Source organism: Cheilinus undulatus, linkage group 6 (assembly GCF_018320785.1).
Source record: "Cheilinus undulatus linkage group 6, ASM1832078v1, whole genome shotgun sequence".
NCBI lineage: Eukaryota > Metazoa > Chordata > Actinopteri > Labriformes > Labridae > Cheilinus > Cheilinus undulatus.
Genome location: NC_054870.1, coordinates 5,273,121 through 5,294,289, shown reverse-complemented (window position 1 = coordinate 5,294,289; position 21,169 = coordinate 5,273,121). Strand labels below are relative to the sequence as shown.

Below are 21,169 nucleotides of genomic sequence, written 5' to 3'. Positions count from 1 at the left end.
TTCTACGAGGACAAAAGACCTCGGGAGAGTCTCACGGACACACTGTATGGAGCCTGTTAGGATTGCCCTCTGTAGAAAATGGTGTAAAATCTCAAAGAGTGTCACATCCTTATAGTTAGGAAAACATCTTCACCTGTGAAGCGTAGATCTTTGACCTCTATTTCAGCCTTGGAGCATTTATCCCGGTAGTCCGTCTTCTCATCCTCCATGAGCTCCAGTTTACGTCTCAATGCTGTGAGCTCCTTCTGAGCCTCACAGCCCGTCAGCCTGTCCTCCATCTGCTTCATCTGAGGAACAAAAACATGTATTATTTCATGGCCTCCATCAGTCATGACCAAGCTTACAGTGAATTTGCCAGCCTTACATAGGGTGTGTGAACAAGAACCACTAGACCACTAGTGCTCCATGATGTGCTTTTAAACCTGTCTCTTTGGTTTGATCATATGGTTTGTTCCATCTAAGATCCAAACTGCAATATCTCTAACTGGATAAACGTAAGTGGTTAAAAAATGTCGGACATGTGGGTCATTATTTCCTATTAGGAGGTGGTTTGTGAAGTTAGACAATCTGAAACCAACTGGCCTAATGATTAGGTTAGGCTTTATGAATAAAAGGGCTTCACAGCACAGGCAAATATAAGCACTAAATGAAGTATACATCAAAAAATATTTAAACATGAAGATGAGTATTTAAAGTAAATAATGTACTCAAAGTGCATAAAACAGGGAACCAGGGACTCATGAAAAATGTAGAAAATGAGGAGAGAAATACTTTAAAAGCCTTTATAATAATGGTCAACATGTTTTGACCAAGTCAGTCTTCATCAGGGCTAACAGACTTGTCTGTATCAGACAACGCTCGGACTACTTCAGCCATATCAAGACCTCATAAACTGATAAAAATAAAGACAAAGTCAGGAAATTAGGACCAGACTCCCGCCCTGTTGTACTCTCTGTATTAAAAAGTGGTTCAACTGGTTTAGCCTCAGGAAACACCTATATCTTTGAAGACAAATCATGACCCAATTTTTAAAAAATTTTCAACAATGCACATTAAAGGTCACATATTGCGCAAAACACACTTTTTCAGGCTTTTCTAACAAAAATATGTGCCTCTGGCCTGTCCACAATCCCCCAAAGAATCAGAGAAACCCCCCCCCCCTTCTCTTTCTCCACTTTTCAGAAAATATGTGCTGAAACTAGCCGTCCTCAGATTTTCCCCTCATGATGTCATGTGGGGAGTTAGCCCCACCCCCAGGTTCAGTTGGCCCTCCCCATTTGGAAAGATCCTCCTTTCAGCTGCCAGCTAAGAGGAAGATCAGTAGAGCCACATCTATTAAGTCACATCCATTTCCTGAAAGAGCCAGGGGTGGAGTCAGACAGTTCATTAACATTTAAAGCCACAGGCACAGGGTGTTTTTAGACGTGCAAAAATCCAATACTGGAGTGTTTTTTCAGCAACAAACATCACGGATGTGTTTTGGGCACCTCTGAGACCAATATAAACTTGTCTTTAAAGGGTAAAATATGAGCCCTTTAAGTTAATAAATATGTTGCAAATCTTGGATGGAAGATCATTTATAATGGGAACAAGAGACAGGACAAAACTGACATGTTGTACAACCCCCTTTCCCTATGATAATGTGTAATTTTTAGCCAATTTTCCAGGGAGCCTGAGAAATTACTTCATTAGCATGGTAAGCAGCTATTTTTATTGCAAGAAAAGGAGATAAATCAGCCCAGATATTGATAAAACATTTAAATTTACCCATTATAACAATAAAACATCGTAAAATAAACTATATGGTTTCATGTTCTTCATAGACTTTTTCCACCATTTTTTCCAGACACTAATTCACGACCCACAGAAAACTTCCCTTTAACCCACTTTTGGGTCCCAACCCCCCCAATTGTGAACCACTGGTCTAAAATAAGTCCACACAGAGGAGAGAGGAGAGGATTTTCTCTTTCCCTCAGCCACAAACTTTAAGAAACTGCTGCTACTGCTGGCTTGTTGAAGATGCTGCTGGGGCAGAAAGTATCAACAGGCATGCAGGGGGGGATTTCAAATAAAAGCATTACTTAAAGGTGATGATGTAGATCGATGACTTAACTTTCTATCAATCTGACTGGATAATCTATCAACCAATAAATGTATGATATACACTGACTAATTGATTCACTTCTATTTAGTACTGGCGAGTACACAGTTGTAAGTACTTGTACTTAATCTGGAGAAGTGCGGTATCAGTGAATATGTCATTTAAGCAAAGTAGAGAAGGGCCTCGTATAACTTTTGGTTGGGGCCTCAGAATCACTAAAACCGCCCCATATGGAGGCTATAGTTCTCTAAGCAGTCAGTCCTGGTTCAACTCTCACCCACTTAAAAAGAGGAGGCATAAAAGCCTTAAAATAAGTCCTATACATGTGTGATTTATTTGTTTGCATTCTGCTTCCCTCCTAACAAACCAGCAGCTCATCAGCGTTTTGTCGGCCTCTGATGATTTCTGATAAATAGACGTGGGCAGCTGCCAGCTGACATTCAGTCATCTGCTCCCAGCTCTGGTTCCTTAACCAGTGTTTTAATTGTTCCTCAAATGAAGGGTATGGCTCACCTCCACCCAGCACCAGCAGAGATCAGTGATCCCACTCAGCTCTAATTGTTTTCATCAGAGCCTGAGAAGGTGGGGGGAGCTGGAGGCAACGCTGCTGCTTTTAATTATTAATCTGGGAGGTCAGACCCCGAGGTTTTACTGGCACGACCTGTGGTTATTCAGCACCCGCTCCCCATCTATGCAATTAACCAGATAAATAATTCTTGTTTTGATGAATATGGATTAGAAGCATTAGGATGTAAAGCCAGAGATGGAAAACAAATGTAATTTTTCTTTCTGTTTAAGCATTATTTTTCTAGTGAGCAACTTTGACCACTGTCTGTCATGTTTAATCAGGATATTTAATGCAAACAAAGTAATACTTTCGACCTTTAACCTCTGTTACCTTATGGATAGTCTTCATTACCTCCACCAAGGACGTGATGTGATCGGGTGGGTTTGTTTGTTTGTTTGTTTGTTAGCAACATAACTCAAAAAGTTGTGGATGGATTTTGATGAAATTTTCAGGAAATGTCAGAAATGGCATAAGGAAGAACTGATTAGATTTTGAGAGTGATCCGGATCACCATCTGGAGCCAGGAATTTTTTTAAAGGATTCTGTACTATTGGGAGATAGGGCTAATGGCCGAGCTCTGCGCTGTTATCACTTCACACCAGGAGATGGTGGACATGAGTAACTTCAATCCCAGCAGCATTTTTGGCTGTGTTTCCATTCAAAGTTTTAAGTTTATAGAGTTTGAAAGACGCACGCCCGGTCAAGGAGACGAGTTGGAGCGTAACAGAGAGAAAGACAGTGAATTGTAGCCAGAATACTCACAATGCTGGGAGGAATAGAGGAATATTCACCATCTGCCATGACTTCCAGTCATCCGGTGAGACCATGGGTGAGACTGTCAGTGCATCTTTTGGCACCGGCAGGCAACGCTTCCGCCATGACAGTCCACCCATAGCGAAGTCAATGCTTTGCCTCACTGTGTTTCTACCCCACCTGGGAGGGAGTAATCAGCGAATGCTGTGGTGGGGGGCACATGGGGACGGATCCAGGAAGTTATTGAAGGATTCTTCACTATTGGGAGATAGGGCTCATGGCAGAGGTCTGCGCTCTCTGAGTGCTTTTCTAGTTTACTTCATTATTGCAAATGTCAGACGTATAGACTGAAGAAATTGGAACCATCAGCAATAAAATAAATCAAAGTTAAGGAAGACACTTGGCCGGTGAAACATGGCTTCCAGTTTGACTTTGACTTTCTGAAGAACTACATAATTGGAAGGTTAAGAATGTGCTTCTTAGTCCAGTTCAGACCAAAGATGCGCGACGAGACGAGTTGAAACTTGCAACGTTCCACCCTGCGATGTTCTTGAAACCTCCCAGTTCACACTGCTGCGACTTAAGGAGACGACAACGATTCCATGGCAGCGACTCTCACAGTCAGTTAGTGCACAATAAATCAGTCTCTACAGGAGGGATAGTGCTGCACATTCACTGTTTTGATGTGGTTTTGGCGACATGATCATGTCTTTATATTATATGCGGGTGCATGAGAGTGATTACTCCTCGTCATCAACATCGTAGTGCAGCTGTGCAATTTCACAGCACATAAAAAAATTGCTTTGCTAGATTGGTCTTGCTAAATCCTTTTCCACAGACATATTTGGCTCATACAACCTTTAATTTCTCATCATAAAGCACAGCACTTCCTGTCCGTGCACAATAGAAATAGGAGAGCCTTTTCAAACAATGTAATCTATTTACCTTTTTTTTCTTCTTTTTTTTTTCTTGTTTACCATTATCTGGAAATGATCACACCAATCTTTTTTTTGTTTGTTTTTTCGCAGGAACTTCAGTTCGTCAGCTGCACATTTAAGCCTGATGTGCAGCTGATGGAGGAGACAGGAGTTTGGCAGCCTGAAGTTTCTGTGTTAAATCTTTAAAAAATAGATGTAGCCCTAATTATTTCCAAGAAAATTATGAATTTGAAAAATGAAAATAGAAACATTGTTTGGAAAAGGCTCTGGCTTTGGAAAAGCCTTTCCTTTATTTGGGTGCATAAGCAGGAAACGCTGTGCTTTCTGGGATAATCCATAAGAAAGTGAAGGCTGTACGAGTTAGATTTGTAAAATTAATACTTATCAGCATATATCTTCTTTAGAACAAGACTGCTCTAGCGAAGAATTCATGTGTTTACATGTGCCATGAAATTTCGATGCCATGCTGTGATGGTGATTACAAGTTTATATCAGGAGGATCAATGATGATTTTATCTATAAAATGAATAGCACGACCATCTGACAGAATTTGCTTTTATCGCTTTTCACAAGGAGATCTATTTCTCTGCTTGCAGTGTTCTAAAACCTGCTTTCTCAGTTCAGACTGCTGCGACTCTCAACAGCAACATTCTAAAACCGTCTCGTTTTGAATCTTTGGTCTGAAATGGGCTTTATAATGTGTGATGTCAAAGCTGTGATTGAGCCCAATTCATACAGACCTGGTCCTGGTGCTCCAGCCTCTGGGACTCCAGCTCGTTGGTCAGTCTGGTGACCTGGCTCAGGGCTTCCTGTAGAGCTTGGCTGGGCGATGAGCTCTGCATCAGGAGCTGACTCTGTCTCTTTAACTGCTTTTGCTCAACCATCATCTAAAGAAAGGATCATGAAGGACAGCAGATAAAACCCCCACCATAGAACAGAGTAGACACACGTTGTTATAGCTGGATAAAAATTGTGAGGCACAGATTAAAAGAGCAACATTGAGGGTTAACAGTGAAACATTACCGCTCTGGCAAACTTCTCTGCCTCTGTCCTCAGGTCCCGCTCCAGGTTTAGGGTGTCCTGTAAGACTTCAAACTCCTCCACGGCAAACTGAGACACTGCAAAAATATTAGAATAGAAAGTGCTGGGCAATGCTTGGACCCCCTTTTACATGAGTAAACATGCCGGAGTGCATGTAAAAAATGACACAATAACGCCCAGATAACGTGACAGCGTGCACTTTTTCAGAAGTTTATATCTAGTTGTGTTTTTACAGTTCAGCTAAGAAGTTTTATCATCAAACTGTTATTTGTTATACTTTTACTTTAGAATTTGTATGCTAAGGATAATTTGCCTCCTGTTCCAAAAAGACACTTTAAAGAGTGGCAGCAGGAGCTAGTGCTACGAGTCCTCTTGGAAGGGAATACTTTAAAAAATGAAGCAAAACACAAGACCAAAAAATATCAGTGAAGCCAACCCCAGGAACTGAGGATAGTTTGAAAAGTAAAGTAACATTAAAATAACAAATGTGTATGGACTTCTACCTTCTTTATGGTAGCAGATCATGGTACCATTTGCACCAATGTTTGTCGCCTGATGTTTAACCACCTTTTGTTAAAAAAAAAGAAAAAAAAAAGAAACAAATCAGGACTTTCTATTTACTATGAACTAGAACTACTGCCTGGTGATTATATGCCTCTGTAGGATACCAACTGTTCGACAGTGAAAGTGCAGTGGTGGGTCGGGAAGAAAGGCTGGGGTGTTTTCTGGTATAAAAGCAAGAGCTGACCGTGAGAGCTAACCACCTTCATTACTGACCTTTGACCTCCAAAGTCAAATCAGTCTGTCCATGACTGAGAGTGAGCAAATGTGTAAAGTCTAAAGAAAATCCTTTAACTCAGACTCTTTATTGTATTCACAAGCAAGGGATGAATGTACGGCCCATTGACCTTTGACCTTTTAAAATACCTTTTTGGTCTCATATTTTGATATATTTGGTATTCTTGTTTTTGCTTCATATCACGTACTTGAAGTTTCAAAAGCCTTGATTTAGCTTGTATTCAGCAGTGCAAACTGCCTTTGGTATGGATGGTGCTCTATAAGTACAGCTGCTTTGCCTTTGGCCTAAAAAAATCTAATCAGGAAATCCTTCAGTCTTAGAAAACACTTGTGCAAAATTTGAAGGAAATCCCTCAAAGGAAGGTGTTCTTGAGATATTGTATTCACAATCCTCTTGACCTTTGACCTATAATCTCCTGATTATAATCAGATCATCCTTGGTTTAGAGAAAATCAAAATTTTGATAAAATCCGTGAAAGCGTTTTAGTGATATTTCATTGCACAGATTAGCAGTCTGACAGCCCAAATACTATGCCTCTGGCCTTGGCTGTCCCTGGAGTGGAGGCATGTAAAAAGTAACCTACTGGGATGGTAAAGAAAATAAAAAAATCAGAGTAAAAAGCAAATTTCTGATACCATCATAGATGGTTTATTGACTTGTCCACTGAGCTGTCTCTAAGTTTTTATGATTGAAATGAGACTTTCAAATAAGCAGAGGTCAGCCTTTATCTATATCACTGTAGCTGCTGGAAGATTCTACAGTGAGCCGCATGTAGCTTCTACCCCCTTTAGTAGCTTGTAAAAATTGTGCATGAATAGCAAAATACCATGCAATTCAATTTTTATGCATTAATACCGTAATTTTATGGCATTGCTATTAAGGTGTTCATGACAGCAGCCCTCTATAATAGTGGTTCTCAACTGGTCTACTGTCAGGACTAACCATCGCCTTCTTCAGAAAAAATTGTGACCCAAATTTCTTAAATTTTTTCAATCATACCCTAAGGTTTTTAAACGAAACAAGACTAGGATAAAACCTAGCATATGGCTGAATGCAAATATCTGGGATGCTTGTTGGACAGAGGACAGGCGTAGCTCTGCCTACTTTGCGCTTTAGACAGAGCATTAACCCGATAGACTGTTTTTATACACTGCCTGGCCAAAAAAAAAAAAAAATTGCCACCTGGATTTAACTAAGCAAATAGGTACGAGCCTCCTATTGGATAATTACTGTATCGGCGATTATCTTTCAGCTGGCACCAAGTTATTTAACCCAGCTGATGCAATGAGTAACTTCTCATTTCTTAAACAATGGATTTTTTCTTCCCTAATGGCACGGGCATATTCCAAGATGACAATGCCAGGATTCATCGGGCTGAAATTGTGAAAGAGTGGTTCAGGGAGCATGAGACATCGTTTTCACACATGGATTAGCCACCACAGAGTCCAGACGTTAACCCCATTGAGAATCTTTGGGATGTGCTGGAGAAGGCTTTGCGCAGTGGTCAGACTCTCCCATAATCAATATTAAAATTAATGCAACACTGGATGGAAATAAATCTTGTGACATTGCAGAAGCTTATCGAAACAATGCCACAGCCAATGCGTGCTGTAATCAAAGCTAAAGGCGGTCCAACAAAATATTAGAGTGTGTGACCTTTTTTTGGTGGCGACTTTTTTTTTGGCCAGGCAGTGTATATCTACTGCATGGATGTATTTCATAATCAAAGGGAAAGCTCCCATAGGAAGTGTCTGGAAAGGGCAGGACTTTTAATAAAGTTCTTGAAAGGTAATTGGAGGGACATTCTATCTGTCACATTAATGACCGGCCAACCTGAGTGACAAGACAAAAATGGCGTTCTGCAAAATGCCACTCTTGAGCTGACAGGCCACCGCTGCTGTGAATAGTTCATGGTGGAGCAACCTGGTGAATAAAACTGATGCCAAGGCTGGTCGGGAGACGTGCATAAATAACAAAACAAGCTTTTGGTGTGGCTCTTCGCTCTTGTTTTAAAAACAAATGTGGTCCAGGTCTGATTACACAGACACTTTCCTACAGCTGTGTCCAAGCTAATAGCTACTGTGGCACTCGATACACCAGAAAACCCCACCTGTAACGACTGTAAACCCGTGCTGAAACAGACCGAAGAAAGAGTGAAAACATCTTTTTTTTGTCATGAAAAGCTTTCAGTGTTGCTCTCTGCACTTGTTTTAATAAAGAACTGTTGTCTGGTTCTGACAAAACTGCCACTGTGGCTATGTCTGGGTTAGTCACTCCACAGCAGCCGTTCTATACAACCACTCACACAACAAGTAACCCTTTCCCCATAACTCTCTCAGACTCATGCTGAAGCATGCTAGCAGAAGAGCAAAAACATCTTTCCCATCATGCAAAGCTTTTAGTGTTGACTTTATTCTTTAATTCATACAGAGACGAGGTCCAGTTTGAGTAAAACTGACACTATGCTATAGCTACATCCAAGGTAATTATCCCACGAAGGTAGTCATAGCAAACGGCTTTGACTGCAACTAAAGCCAGGCCTTTCGCTACTGCCCCATTCTCCTCAACTGACACAGGTTGTTCCAAATAGTATTCAGCTCAGCACAAATGTTGTGGATTGAAGCTTTTTAAGATGGACCTGCCTGATGGCAGACATTAAGTCTGGCAAATTCATCTGCTTTGCAAGGTTAACAGAGCATGGCGTCAGCTATGCTCCATGAACCGCCATTAGATATCGCTACTCCTCTGCTGACACAGTTCTATGGCTCTGAAAATAGCATCAGTCAGTCAGTCAGAAAAATACAGTTGCAAGAAAAAAGTATGTGAACCCTTTGGGATTTCTTGGATTTCTGCATAAATTGGTCATAAAATGTTTTCTGATCTTCATCTAAGTCACAACAATAGACAAACACAGTCTGCTAAACTAATACCATGCAAAAAAATGATATGTTTTCATGTTTTTATTGAACAAAACATGTAAACATTCACAGCGCAGGGTGGAAAAAGTATGTGAACCTCTGGATTTAATGACTGGTTGACCCTCCTCTGGCAGCAATAACCTCAACCAAACGTTTCCTGTAGTTGCAGATCAGACCTGCACAACGGTCAGGAGGAATTTTGGACTATTCCTCTTTACAAAACTGTTTCAGTGTAACATATATTATTGGGATGTCTGGTGTGAATCACTCTCTTGAGGTCATGCCACAGCATCTCTACGGGGTTGAGGTCAGGACTCTGACTGGCCACTCCAGAAGGCGTATTTTCTTCTGTTGAAGCCATTCTGTTGTTGATTTACTTCTGTGCTTTGGGTCGTTGTCCTGTTGCATCACCCATCCTCTGTTGAGCTTCTGTTGGTGGACAGATGGTCTTAAGTTTTCCTGCAAAATGTCTTGATAAACTTGGGAATTCATTTTTCTGTCAATGACAGCAATCCATCCAGGCCCTGAGGCAGCAAAACAGCCCCAAACCATGATGGCCCCTCCACCATATTTCACAACTGGGATGAGGTTTTGATGTTGGTGTGCTGTGCCTTTTTTTCTCCACACATAGCATTGTGTGTTCCTTCCAAGCAACTCAATTTTGGTTTCATCTGTCCACAGAATATTTTGCCAGTAGTGCTGTGGAACATCCAGGTGCTCTTTTGCAACCTTCAAACGTACAGCAATGTGTTTTTTGGACAGCAGTGGCTTCCTCTGTGGTGTCCTCCCATGAGCTCCATTCTTGTTTAATGTTTTACTTATTGTAGATTTATCAACACAAATGTTAGCATGTGCCAGAGATTTCTGTAAGTCTTCAGCTGACACTCTAGGATTCTTCTTTACCTCATTGAGCATTCTGTGCTGTGTTCTTGTAGTCATCTTTACAGGACGACCACGCCTAGGGAGAGTAGCAACAGTGCTGAACTTCTCCATTTGTAGACAGACTGTCTTACTGTGGACACATGAACATCAAGGCTTTTAGAGATACTTTTGTAACCCTTTCCAGCTTCATGCAAGTGAATAATTCTTGATCGTAGGTCTTCTGAGAGCTCTTTTGTGCTAGGCATAGTTCACACTAGGCAACGCTTCTTGAGAACAGCAAATTCAAAACAGGTGTGTGTTTTTTATAAGGAAGGGCAGCTTTAACCAACACATCCAATCTCATCACATTGATTGGACTCCAGGTTGGCTGACTCCTGGCTCCAATTAGCTCTTGGAGAAGTCATTAGCCTAGGGGTTCACATACTTTTTCCACCCTGCACTGTAAATGTGCAGGGTGCACATGTTTTGTTCAATAAAAACATGAAAATATACAATTTTTTGTAAGGTATTAGTTTAAGCAGACTGTGTTTGTCTATTGTTGTGAATTAGATGAAGATCAGAACACATTTTATGACCAATTTATGCAGAAATCCAAGAAATCCCAAAGGGTTCACATACTTTTTCTTGCAACTGTATAGACCCATGTATAAGGCTGACCTTGGTCAGCCAAAGGTGCGTCAGTTTGGACTTGAGATGGAACAGATGCTATAGAACAAAGAGACATAGACCTCCCTGTGGAAACGGATTTGTGACCCACTTTCCTGTCCTGATCCACCAGATCAGAAACAAGACTAAATAGAACAAAGCATGAAAATGAAGACTGCATTTACCAAACTTGTATTTCCTTACCTCTGTTATATTTGCCCAGCAGTTTCTTCTGCTGCAGCGTCTCAGCAATCAAAACTGTGTTATCATGTTTCTCCTTCAGCAGCTGCAAATAAAAAAGTGGAACAAAATCAATAACTAAAAAAAAATAGTGCTGTCAATTGATTAGAAAGGCTCTGTAATTAATTGATCATAAGTAATTAGATATACTCTACTAAATTTTATAGACATCTATAGAAAGACTTAGGTAGGTATGAGGACATTTGACAAAGTAACAGGAATTTCCTGTGCCAGCTTAACACATCTTTCTCCATAAAACACAAACATTTATTTCAATACATTCCTCAACAGTTTACTTATTTGATTAAAACTAATTCACAATAAGGGTGGACCCACATGAATTGAAATCAAAACACAAATCTATAAAGTTTGTGGGCTTTTAAAATTCTTTCTTTCCTCTTCCCACCTTATTTCATATCCCCATCCTTTATCAAATTTGATGCAGATGTACAATGGCTGATGGGGCATTCCCAGTCTGTTTAGAATGATACAATAACACAGAATGATTTCTACCTCGTCTCTGGTTTGCTTCAGTTGATCTCTGACTGCCTCCAGATCTGACACAGCTTGATGTTTCTCTTTCAGTGTGAGATCCAGCTTACTCTGAAGCTCTGAAACAGAATCAAAGCAACTTTAAATACATTCATCTTCATTTTATTTGACTTTTCAAGCATATTATTGAGCCAAATATCTAATCAGCCAATCACATGTTTTGAGAGCCAATCGTATGCAACCAATACATTTTGGCATGCAGACATGGTCAGGATGATGAGCTGAAGTTCAAACTGAGCATCAGAACAGCGAAGAAAAGAGATTTATTAGATGTGCCATGGTTAGTGCTGATTAGACAGACTGGTTTAAGTATTTTATAAACTGCAGATTAACTGGGATTTTCACACCAGCACAACTATCTCTAGGGTTTAAATCCAAAATGCCTTGGTGATGGCGAAGTCTGAATTTTGTGTGTGTTTATCCGCTGATGCCAATGTGACAGTTATACTCTGTACATCTCTATATCACAATCAAAAGATGAATTGCTATTGGGACAGTGTGGTGAAAGTATATTTTCCCCCACCTTGATTTCTTGTTTTTCCATATTTGTCACACTAAAATATTTCAGATCATCAAACTGATTCTAATTTTAGTTACAGATAACCTAGTCACAGATAACCTGAGTACATAAAAAAGTCACTTTTTAAATGATGATTTTATTTATTACAGAACAAAGCCATCCAAACCTACCTGGCCCTATGTGAAAAAGTCATCGCCCCCTTGTTAAATCATGGCTTAAATGAGATTAACCACATATTTTATAAAGTTAGAGCAATTTCTCTGTCCACACCCAGTCCTGATTACTGCCAGATGAATGAATAAATCCCTTAAAGCTGCAGTAAGCAATTTATTACCTCCACCAAGGAGGTTATGTGATCGGATGGGTTTGTTTGTTTGTTTGTTTGTTTGCTAGTTTGTTAGCAACATAACTCAAAAAGTTGTGGATCGATTTTGATGAAATTTTCAGGAAATGTCAGAAATGGCATAAGGAAGAACTGATTAGATTTTGGGAGTGATCCAGATCACCGTCTGGATCCAGGATTTTTTTTTTAAGGATTCTGTACTATTGGGAGAAAGGGCTAATGGGGGAGCTCTGCGCTGTTACCACTTTACACCAGGAGATGGCGGACATGGGTAACTTATTCAAAGTTTTGGAGTTTATAGAGTTTGAAAGACGCATGCCCGGTCGAGGAGACGAGTCGGAGCATAACAGAGAGAAAGACAGCGATTTGTAGCGAGAATACTCACAATCCTGGGAGGAATAGAGGAATATTCACCCTCTGCCATGACTTTCAGTCGTCCGGTGAGCCCATGGGTGAGACTGTCAGTACATCTGTTGGCACCGGCAGGCAACGCTTCCCCCATGACAGTCCACCCATAGCGAAGCCAATGCTTTGTCTCACCATGTGTCCACCCCACCGGGGAGGGAATAGTCGGCAAATGTTGTGGTGGGGGGTACATGGGGATGGATCCAGGAAGTTATTAAAGGATTCTTCACTAGTGGGAGATAGGGCTAATGGTGGAGGTCTGCGCTCTCTGAGTTCTTTTCTAGTTTTAAGTGTCATATGCCCACAAAAACAACACAACCTGTCAGGGTCTTGTTATTGAAGCCAACTAACAGAAAAACACACTTCTGCAACACCTCCTTGTGCACTCTCACTTGAGGAAAACCAGCAAGGGACAATGCTCCAGCCAGTGAGGAGGCTAGTACTTGCAGCCAATCAAGGCTCAGGTCAGAGGCCACTGTAGTAGGTGCGCATGTGCCTCACAACTCAGTGAGAAGTTGATAAAATTGCAGAGGTACCAGCAGTGTTCGGTCCAATGTTAAATTTGTTCATGCTGAGACAAAGTGTTTTCTTGCCTGTAATCCAGCCTTTGATTTCAGTGGAAAAGCGGAGCAAAATCACTCCACCAGAGCTTTGGCACCGTCAGTATTCGATTCAGTGGACATGCACATCCGCGAGGAGGTATGTGAGAAGAGGGGCGGAGCTACCCAGCAAGTCAACCTCTGAATGGCTTAAAAGGTACTTAAATCTGATTGAGATGCTGATCTTAAACAGGCCATTCATGCTGGAAAACTCTCCAGTGAGGCTGAATTAAGACAATTCTGCAAAAAGAGTGGGCCAAAATTCCTCCACAGTGATGTGAAAGACTCATTGACAGTTCTCACAAATGCTTGCTTGCAGCTTTTGCTGCCAAGGGTGGAAGAACCCGTTATTATGTTTATGGGGCAATGGCTTTTCCACACAGGGCCAGTTAGGTTGGATGGGTTTTGTTTTTTATTTAATAAATGAAATCATCATCAAAGATAAGAAATTAGGAAGGAGGGCAGTTTGAAAGCTTGACAAACCATCCTTAACAATAAATGAACTGATTCACAAAGGATTGTGGAATGTGCAGTTCTTCCATCCTTGTTAAAAATGTGTACACAGTCTTGGAAATTTGCCTTCCTTTTTGCTGAATTAAATGTTTTAAAGTCCTGAGTATTCAGGTAGCTGGTTTAAAGTGTTGTAATAAAGATTCTGCGAAATGTCTATGGAGGATATGAAAAGGGAATTTGACTTCCAGAACCAGAGCCATCAGAAAGTGTGGAGACTGTTGAGCTCCTTTCTTCAGGTGGTTTGATATCCTCTGAGTTTAAGATACCGGGGTTTCTGGTATTCAAGAGCTCTAAACTGTAATAATCAGGAGTAAAACTACAAACAAAACCTTGAAATATTTAACTTCATCAATGTAGAATACATCAAAGTTTCACTTTTTGAATGAAATTTTGAAAATAAAGAATTTTTCCACAATATATGAACTTTTTGAGATGCACCTGTATGTGCTAAGGGTGACATTGAAAACAAACAGCTGCACCAACACGCTCCTTTGTTGTGGTTCAGATAAGTATTGTCCGCCATCTGCTGCATGTGTTAACTGCATAAAAATCAGAAATTCCTGCGGCCATGGATAAAAAAAAGCTTTTGTTCATAAATTTCAGAAATGACACCGAGCTTGAATCTGTTGATAAAAAGCAGCTCACAGCAGGACCAGGCAGAGACATTTAGGAGGGTACTTAAGCAGAAAAAGGTCGCTGACATGGAAAATTGTTTTTGAGGAGAGATGGAATAACCTTTGTTAAATAGGAGAAGTCTTCTGATTGACTCAGACTCTTGCATCAAATGCTAAAAAATGTAAGAACAGACTAAGAATTCGAACAATAGCACAACCTTCTTTGACTTTTTTGAATACCAGCAAGAAAAACCTTCATATAGTAGAAGTAAAAACATAAAAAGTATCGTCAGTGTTCACTCACTGGAGCAGCTTTGTCTCGCTGTCCATTAACATACAATTATAAATTTTCACATAAAACCCACAAGTCAACTTATTTCTGCATTCAGTCATCTTCAATACCTGGGTATATTATTTTGTAAATGACATGATTATCTTTCTCTTTTAATGCAAACAGCCTTGAACAACATGATGAGAAGCCTCGGGGAGCAGGAGTCCATTCTCAGCTGAGGTGTAATTACTGTTTGACTAAAGAAACTGGCCATGGCATTTCACACGGCTGAATAGGAAGGAAAGTCATTTAAAAGTACATTATGGCTGACAGTTTAAGACTCACACATCCTGCTGTGAAACTTCCTGTTACTAAACAGTTTAAAGAATAGTTTTTAGCCAAGTCTGCGGATGATTCAGGTGACATCTCTCAAAACTAAGCCCACTGTAATTCAACCTTAGGGATGGTTTAAGAACCTCACTTAAGTTCCAAAGAGTTTTTCTCTGTAAAACAAACAAATGTTAGGGATGCACAATATCGGATGTTTTTTTTTTGTAGATTTCCAATATGCTGACATTTACTAAATAGTTTTAATCAGTACTGATAAGGGCTGAAATGATTCCTCAACTAATTCAAGTCACTCAATTACAGATATTCCTTGTGGAAAATTATCTGCCTTGAGGCTTCAATTAAATCTGCCAATGCCCATATATGGCCATGGTTGAAGCATAGACATCCCGCTGTGTTACATGGCTCCCTTAACCTGACATGCCAGATGGATTTGTTTCACACATCCATCTGGTAAACCTTCCATAGAAGGCGTTTGGGAAAAGGCAGAGCCTTTGATAAAAAAAAAACTTAGAGGGTGATTGAATGAACATTCTGTCTGTCACATCTTTACAGACCAATCAGAGCAACAAAACATGTGACGTAGCCACTACTGAGGAGTAAACTCCATAGAGAGCTGCATATCGTGAACCATGGCGGCTGTGGACATGTCAGTACACGACTTTTGTCATTTTTGAAAAGAAAACAACTCACTGCTGTTCTTCGTTCTTCTTTTATTCAAGAAATGTCGCCAAGTTCTGATAAAACTGGCACTTTAGCAGCATCCACACTAATGTCTTCCACCAAAATTGCACCGGCCTCTTGTTGCTGCTTGCTTACGTCACGGCTCTGCTGCACCCAAAAGTACTGTCTCTCGTCACTGATTGGTCCTGTCACTTTCCAACCGGGCCCAAATGGTTCAGATGGGAGCTTTGCAAGATGGATTTGCCAGTGAGAAACACGGAAATGGGCGAATCCATCTGCTTGGCAAGGTTATGGCTCCCTGTGTTACACATGGACTGTTGCTTGTGAGGCAAAATGGACTTACTTCTACTTTCCATAACATAACATGCAATCATTCAAGTGTCAACAAAGCAGTCAATTTAAATATGTCATTTCTCACTAATCCCTGCTTGCATTAATGCTGATGCACCATGCTGCTGCTGGCAAAGCTGAACCTCCTCCACCCCAGCCTCCTCCTTCATGGATTTAAGCTTGTTGCACCCTCATATTCAGATTTATGCTACTATGGATGAAATAAATTCACCATTCCAATACTCATTGTCATAAATGGATCAGTCCATATGGGGGTTTCTAGCTATGCACTCCCTGCAAAGTCAAAGCATGCTGACTGACTAACCTAGGGAGCATCTTTTGAGCAGATTCTTCTCTGCCAAGTTAAAATGCATATCCATTCTGCAATTATATGGTCAAATGTATGAGTGTGTTCCTAACTCATTGTAGGTTATGATATAGAATGATTAATTGCTTGAATTTGTTGAAAAATATACAAGATGAGGAAGCTACTAATAATTGCATATTACACTGCAATATTGGGGAAAAAATCGCAATTTGATTTTTTTTTTTTGCAGATCTTTCAGCCCTACTACGCACACCTCCGAGTTCACTTGCTGAAGTGTGCATAGTAACATGATAAATTACTATTCATTTAAAATTCAGCACCATAAAGTCTTGGTTAGAGTGTGTTTTAAAAAAGGCTTCAGAGATGTTCTGATATCGAGTACTGGTCCAATACCGGTGTGAACTTTCTGGACTGACTGTGCAGACTAGCAAATTATTTTAGACCTATACTTGACTCAGAACACGACAAATGAATCATAATGTGCAGCATCTCTGTGCCCCTAAAGTTGTTTTCTGCTGATTATTGAGTTTTACTCCTAAATATCAAAATAATAGAGGGGGCTGCATCACAGGCTCTCTCTCTCTTCATTATGCTCTATTCAGGCAGCATCACATGATTATGGAACAGCCTGCTATTGGCTGACAGACCCTCACAAAGGAAAACAATATGACGGTTAGCATTCAAGCTAGTGGTAATAAATTATCAGAAATGTATTAAAATGGATGAAAAGGCGTTCAATATCCGGTTTGCTGGTGAGGATTTAATCATTAAACATCCACATTTTTATGTAGTTTTCTAAATTCAGTGCAATGTTTACCTGAAATTTGATGATCTCTAAACATGTTTACCTGAGATGATGGTCTGGCACTGGGGGGAGAGGCAGACCTTGTTAGATTCATGTAGCTCTCCCTTCTCCTCTTCGTCCTCTTCATCCTCCAGGTTGATCTCAGTGATGATCTCTGGGCCGAGGTGGGACAGCAGCATCAGGCTTTTCCTCTTCAGAGAGCGATTCTGACGGTGTAGCTACAATCAGAAGTTAAAGAGACAAAAACAGATGCTTGAAATACATAAATACTTGAAAAGGAATGTCAACAGCACTCCAAGGCAACTCATGTGAAGGTGCTAAAGGTGCTAAATTTTCAGTGCTAGAAATGAAGCTACATCAGTGTGAGCTGTACTGCACATATTACCTTTAAAAAGGTGAGGAACTTTTATTTTAGTGGCTCCTGTAGACAAAGCAGCATGTTTTCTCTGCTTCCTTTAAAATGGCTAACCTATGACCCCCTCCAAATGTTTTTTTTGGGGGGGGGAATGTAAACAGAGAGTCTTCTATTACTGCTATTTTTAAGCACCTGAGAAGTACTGTAGATGAGCCAAGTATTAACAGTCAATTTTAGTCAAAGTTCTAAAAGTACTCCATTGAACAAAGTTGGTCCTGGCAGTTATAGAAGACTGGTCCTCTTATGAAAATCAACACCAACCAGGCTGTTAAAATACAGTATAAAGCTTGTGGTATGTTCTTTATCATGAGACTGTCTTTTTTGGATTTTTTTTTCTCCTTCCAGCTTTTTTAATGCAAGATTTTGTCATTTTGAAGACAGTTCAAATACATACCAGTAAGATTCAAAAATATAATATAATATTGCTTGAGTATTATTCAACACTACTGTGTACTGTTGTAATTTGTACTGTTATTTTATTTGAATTCATTTATTTTTTGTTTTGTTGTTTGTTTGTTTGTTTTTTTTTGGTTGTTGTGTTTTTTTTAAATTATTATTACTACTATTATTTTTTCCATGCATAATTGCTTGTTTTATTGAAAACCAAAATAAACACACCATTGAAAAAAAAAGTATGATTCAAAGGGTTCAAAATAAGGGAAAGGTGGGACAATAAATACAGACTAAATAGTCAGGCTGATCTCAAGTGTTGTTTACTTCATTTACATTCTTAAGAAAGGTTTTATGATAATCATTTTTTTTTATTATTCCTGTTTGTTCATTTATTTGTTTTAATTGGTATAATAATGAAGCATTCTGTTTGGCCCAAAATGCCCATAGTCATTCTGGAATTTACCCAAAATCCACATGGCCAATCCGCCACAAGGAAAACATTTACATTTACTGGGGGACTTAGAAAAATTCCGTTCCAGTAGCCAGATTACACCCAGTAGGGAGTCATTATGCATATTTCTCACACAAAAAGAGCATAATACCCACTATGTTACAGCAACTTACAATACTTAGCATCTGTGGCCTGAAGACATTAATGGGTGAAGATAGGGGTGCACACGGTTAGCCGGCTTAACAGCTAAATATCTAGATGTGGTAGGTATGTAATATTTCATGTGTGTGGCCTCCTATAGCTGTCCTCATATGGCCTCCAGCTCCTGTCATGGGAATGCTAACAGGCGAATTTTCCTCCCTTGACTTAGGCTGGCCACACAATACAGGATTTTAAAATCTGAAACGATTTTAAAACCGTCGGAGGCCACAGACATCAGGACAATTTTAAACGATTTTTCATCTTTAATCTTCTGAACGCACACACTAGACCAGGGATTCTCAAACTTTTCAGGGCTAGGGACCCCTTGCGGGGCAGAAAATTTTCCAAGGACCCCCACATAACCCTCATGCTGATGAAACACGTTAACTCCCATTTGTACTCCTAGCTGCTGTATTTTCTGGGGGATGTATTCCTCATGTCGTCAGAAAAAAGTCTTTGTTTTGTCCTTAAACTCTGCTTTGTTATCAGATGATGCTTTAGCTTTGCAGGCTTCATGGTTTCATTTGCAAACACATGAAGATACTTCACATGTTGGTCTTCTGTTGCTGTTCTCAATAAAACCAAACTCCAGATAGCTGTTGTCATATTTTCAAAGTTTAGCTGGTTTGGGCCTTGCATCACTTGATGAAATGGACATGCTTAAATATTCATCCATTGTTGCTAGCTGGACCTGCACACCAAATGCATCCTGAGCAAAGAGACTGATGCATGACGAGTGATAGATTTATGCAATATGTCACCATCATATCTGAGTTTTCATTAGCCCAAAGCTGACTGATGTGGGAGTCATTGGTTTAGTACGGTTGTTTTATGGCACTGTGGTCCCTAAATGTATCTATTTACTTTTTAATGACATGGCATTGCTTTAAAAATTTGTTTTGAATTAAATCAAGGACACCCAAGCTGTGGCTCGTGGACCCCAGTTTGCGAACCACTGCACTAGACAAGTCAGCCAGACTGTGAAATCACTAGAGACCACACACATGCCAACCTGCCAGTGACCTCTTGTGAGCCTGTAACTTCAGATAAAAACAAACACGGAGCCTGTGATCCCCTCTTGCTGTCCCTCCACAACAGCCTGTCCTGGCATGAATTACAGGTGCAGCAAAATCATAAAACAAGGGAAAGATTCAGGATGAAAATCCTGGCTGGAATGAAGCTACAGTTGTGTTTCTTGTTGTGAGTGGTGAAAGTACGTATGATCCGGCTGGTGGCACTACATGTCTGCTCGCTCTGATTGTTCGCTGTGGCTACTCCGTCATAGGTTCTATCACCTAGATTTGTAAGTATTAAACATGTTTGATATTTACAATTCGGGGTCTTGGAGGCTACGATGCGATTTGGAGCAGTAAAATAATTGTGTTGACACCACACACATGAGGATTATTCAGACAAATTATCACTTGGGACGAGGCTCCACTTGGGATACGCCCCCATGATAGTCTCCACCCTTAAAAGTTTTAGTCTAGTTTTAGTCCATAAAAAGCCCTCAGATTGTAGTCTTGAGTCCAAGCATTTATTCTCTTGCCTAAATCTGGTTCTAAACCATCATAGTGTGTTCTCTGCACCCTGCCAAACCTGGGGTCCCTACTTTCTACAGCTGAGAGGCAGAATAGATACAGATGCATTGTATTCTGACAGATTTCCCCACAGTGGAGAAATATCATGGATTTTGAATATCCAGCAAAAACTAAATTAAATTTTTAATCTAGTTTTAGTCATCTTGACGAAAATCAAACAAACTTTTAGTCAGATTTAGTCATCAAAGATCTATTTTTGGCTAGTTTCCATCTAGTCTTTCTCATCGAAAAAAGGCTGTTGACAAACATTTTTAGTCTTAGTTTTCGGTGACAAAACTAACACTGCAATCACAGAGCAGAGAACCTCACACTATCAATGATTGTGAACAACTGAGACTTTTAATCATGCTACTTACCTGTTACCAGTTCACCTACAGTACTTCACTGTGGAATGTTTCAGGTGTTTTTCCAGCAACTTTCCCAGTAGTTCTTTTTTGGGCCCCTGTCCCAACTTTTTTGGAACATCTTACAGGTTCAGAACGTGTCTGTGTTTCCAATAAAACAATTAAATTTATCGATTTGAGCATTAAATATCTTGTCTTAGTGTTGTAAAAATCAGTTTAAAATCATTTGCAAATCACTGCTGTTTTTATTCATATCTCTGCACACTGCCCCAACTTTTTTGAATCAAGGCTTGCATACTACACAAAAACTGTGAATAGGAAGACATTGTCTGCTGCAGAACCAGTCAGTAAGATCTGTTAGGAGAACACAGCAGGCTGATAAAAACAGAGGTATAGGTTTAAAACCTCCTTTGAATGAAAAATAATCGTAGTTCATTAAATAGACTCATCCACAGTATAGCAAAAAAACACTCAAAGGTAAATAGTTTGACTTGAGAAAATGACAAACATACCTAAACACCAGAGTATACAAAACAACTTGTGGATGCTCACTTTGTAGCCTATTCA

At 40.0% G+C, this 21,169-nt stretch overlaps 1 protein-coding gene across 1 annotated transcript in view; it reads right to left on the bottom strand.

Moving 5' to 3' along the window:
- shtn1 (shootin 1) overlaps nt 1–21,169 on the bottom strand; it is a 78,417-nt gene that overhangs the window by 19,321 nt on the left and 37,927 nt on the right. The window contains exons 5-10 of the mRNA XM_041790045.1: nt 17,241–17,415; nt 11,399–11,496; nt 10,850–10,931; nt 5,384–5,478; nt 5,101–5,247; nt 134–287 (exon numbers count right to left, since the gene is read on the bottom strand). Coding sequence (XP_041645979.1) covers nt 134–287; nt 5,101–5,247; nt 5,384–5,478; nt 10,850–10,931; nt 11,399–11,496; nt 17,241–17,415 — 751 coding nt within the window. The remainder of the gene's footprint in view (nt 1–133; nt 288–5,100; nt 5,248–5,383; nt 5,479–10,849; nt 10,932–11,398; nt 11,497–17,240; nt 17,416–21,169) is intronic.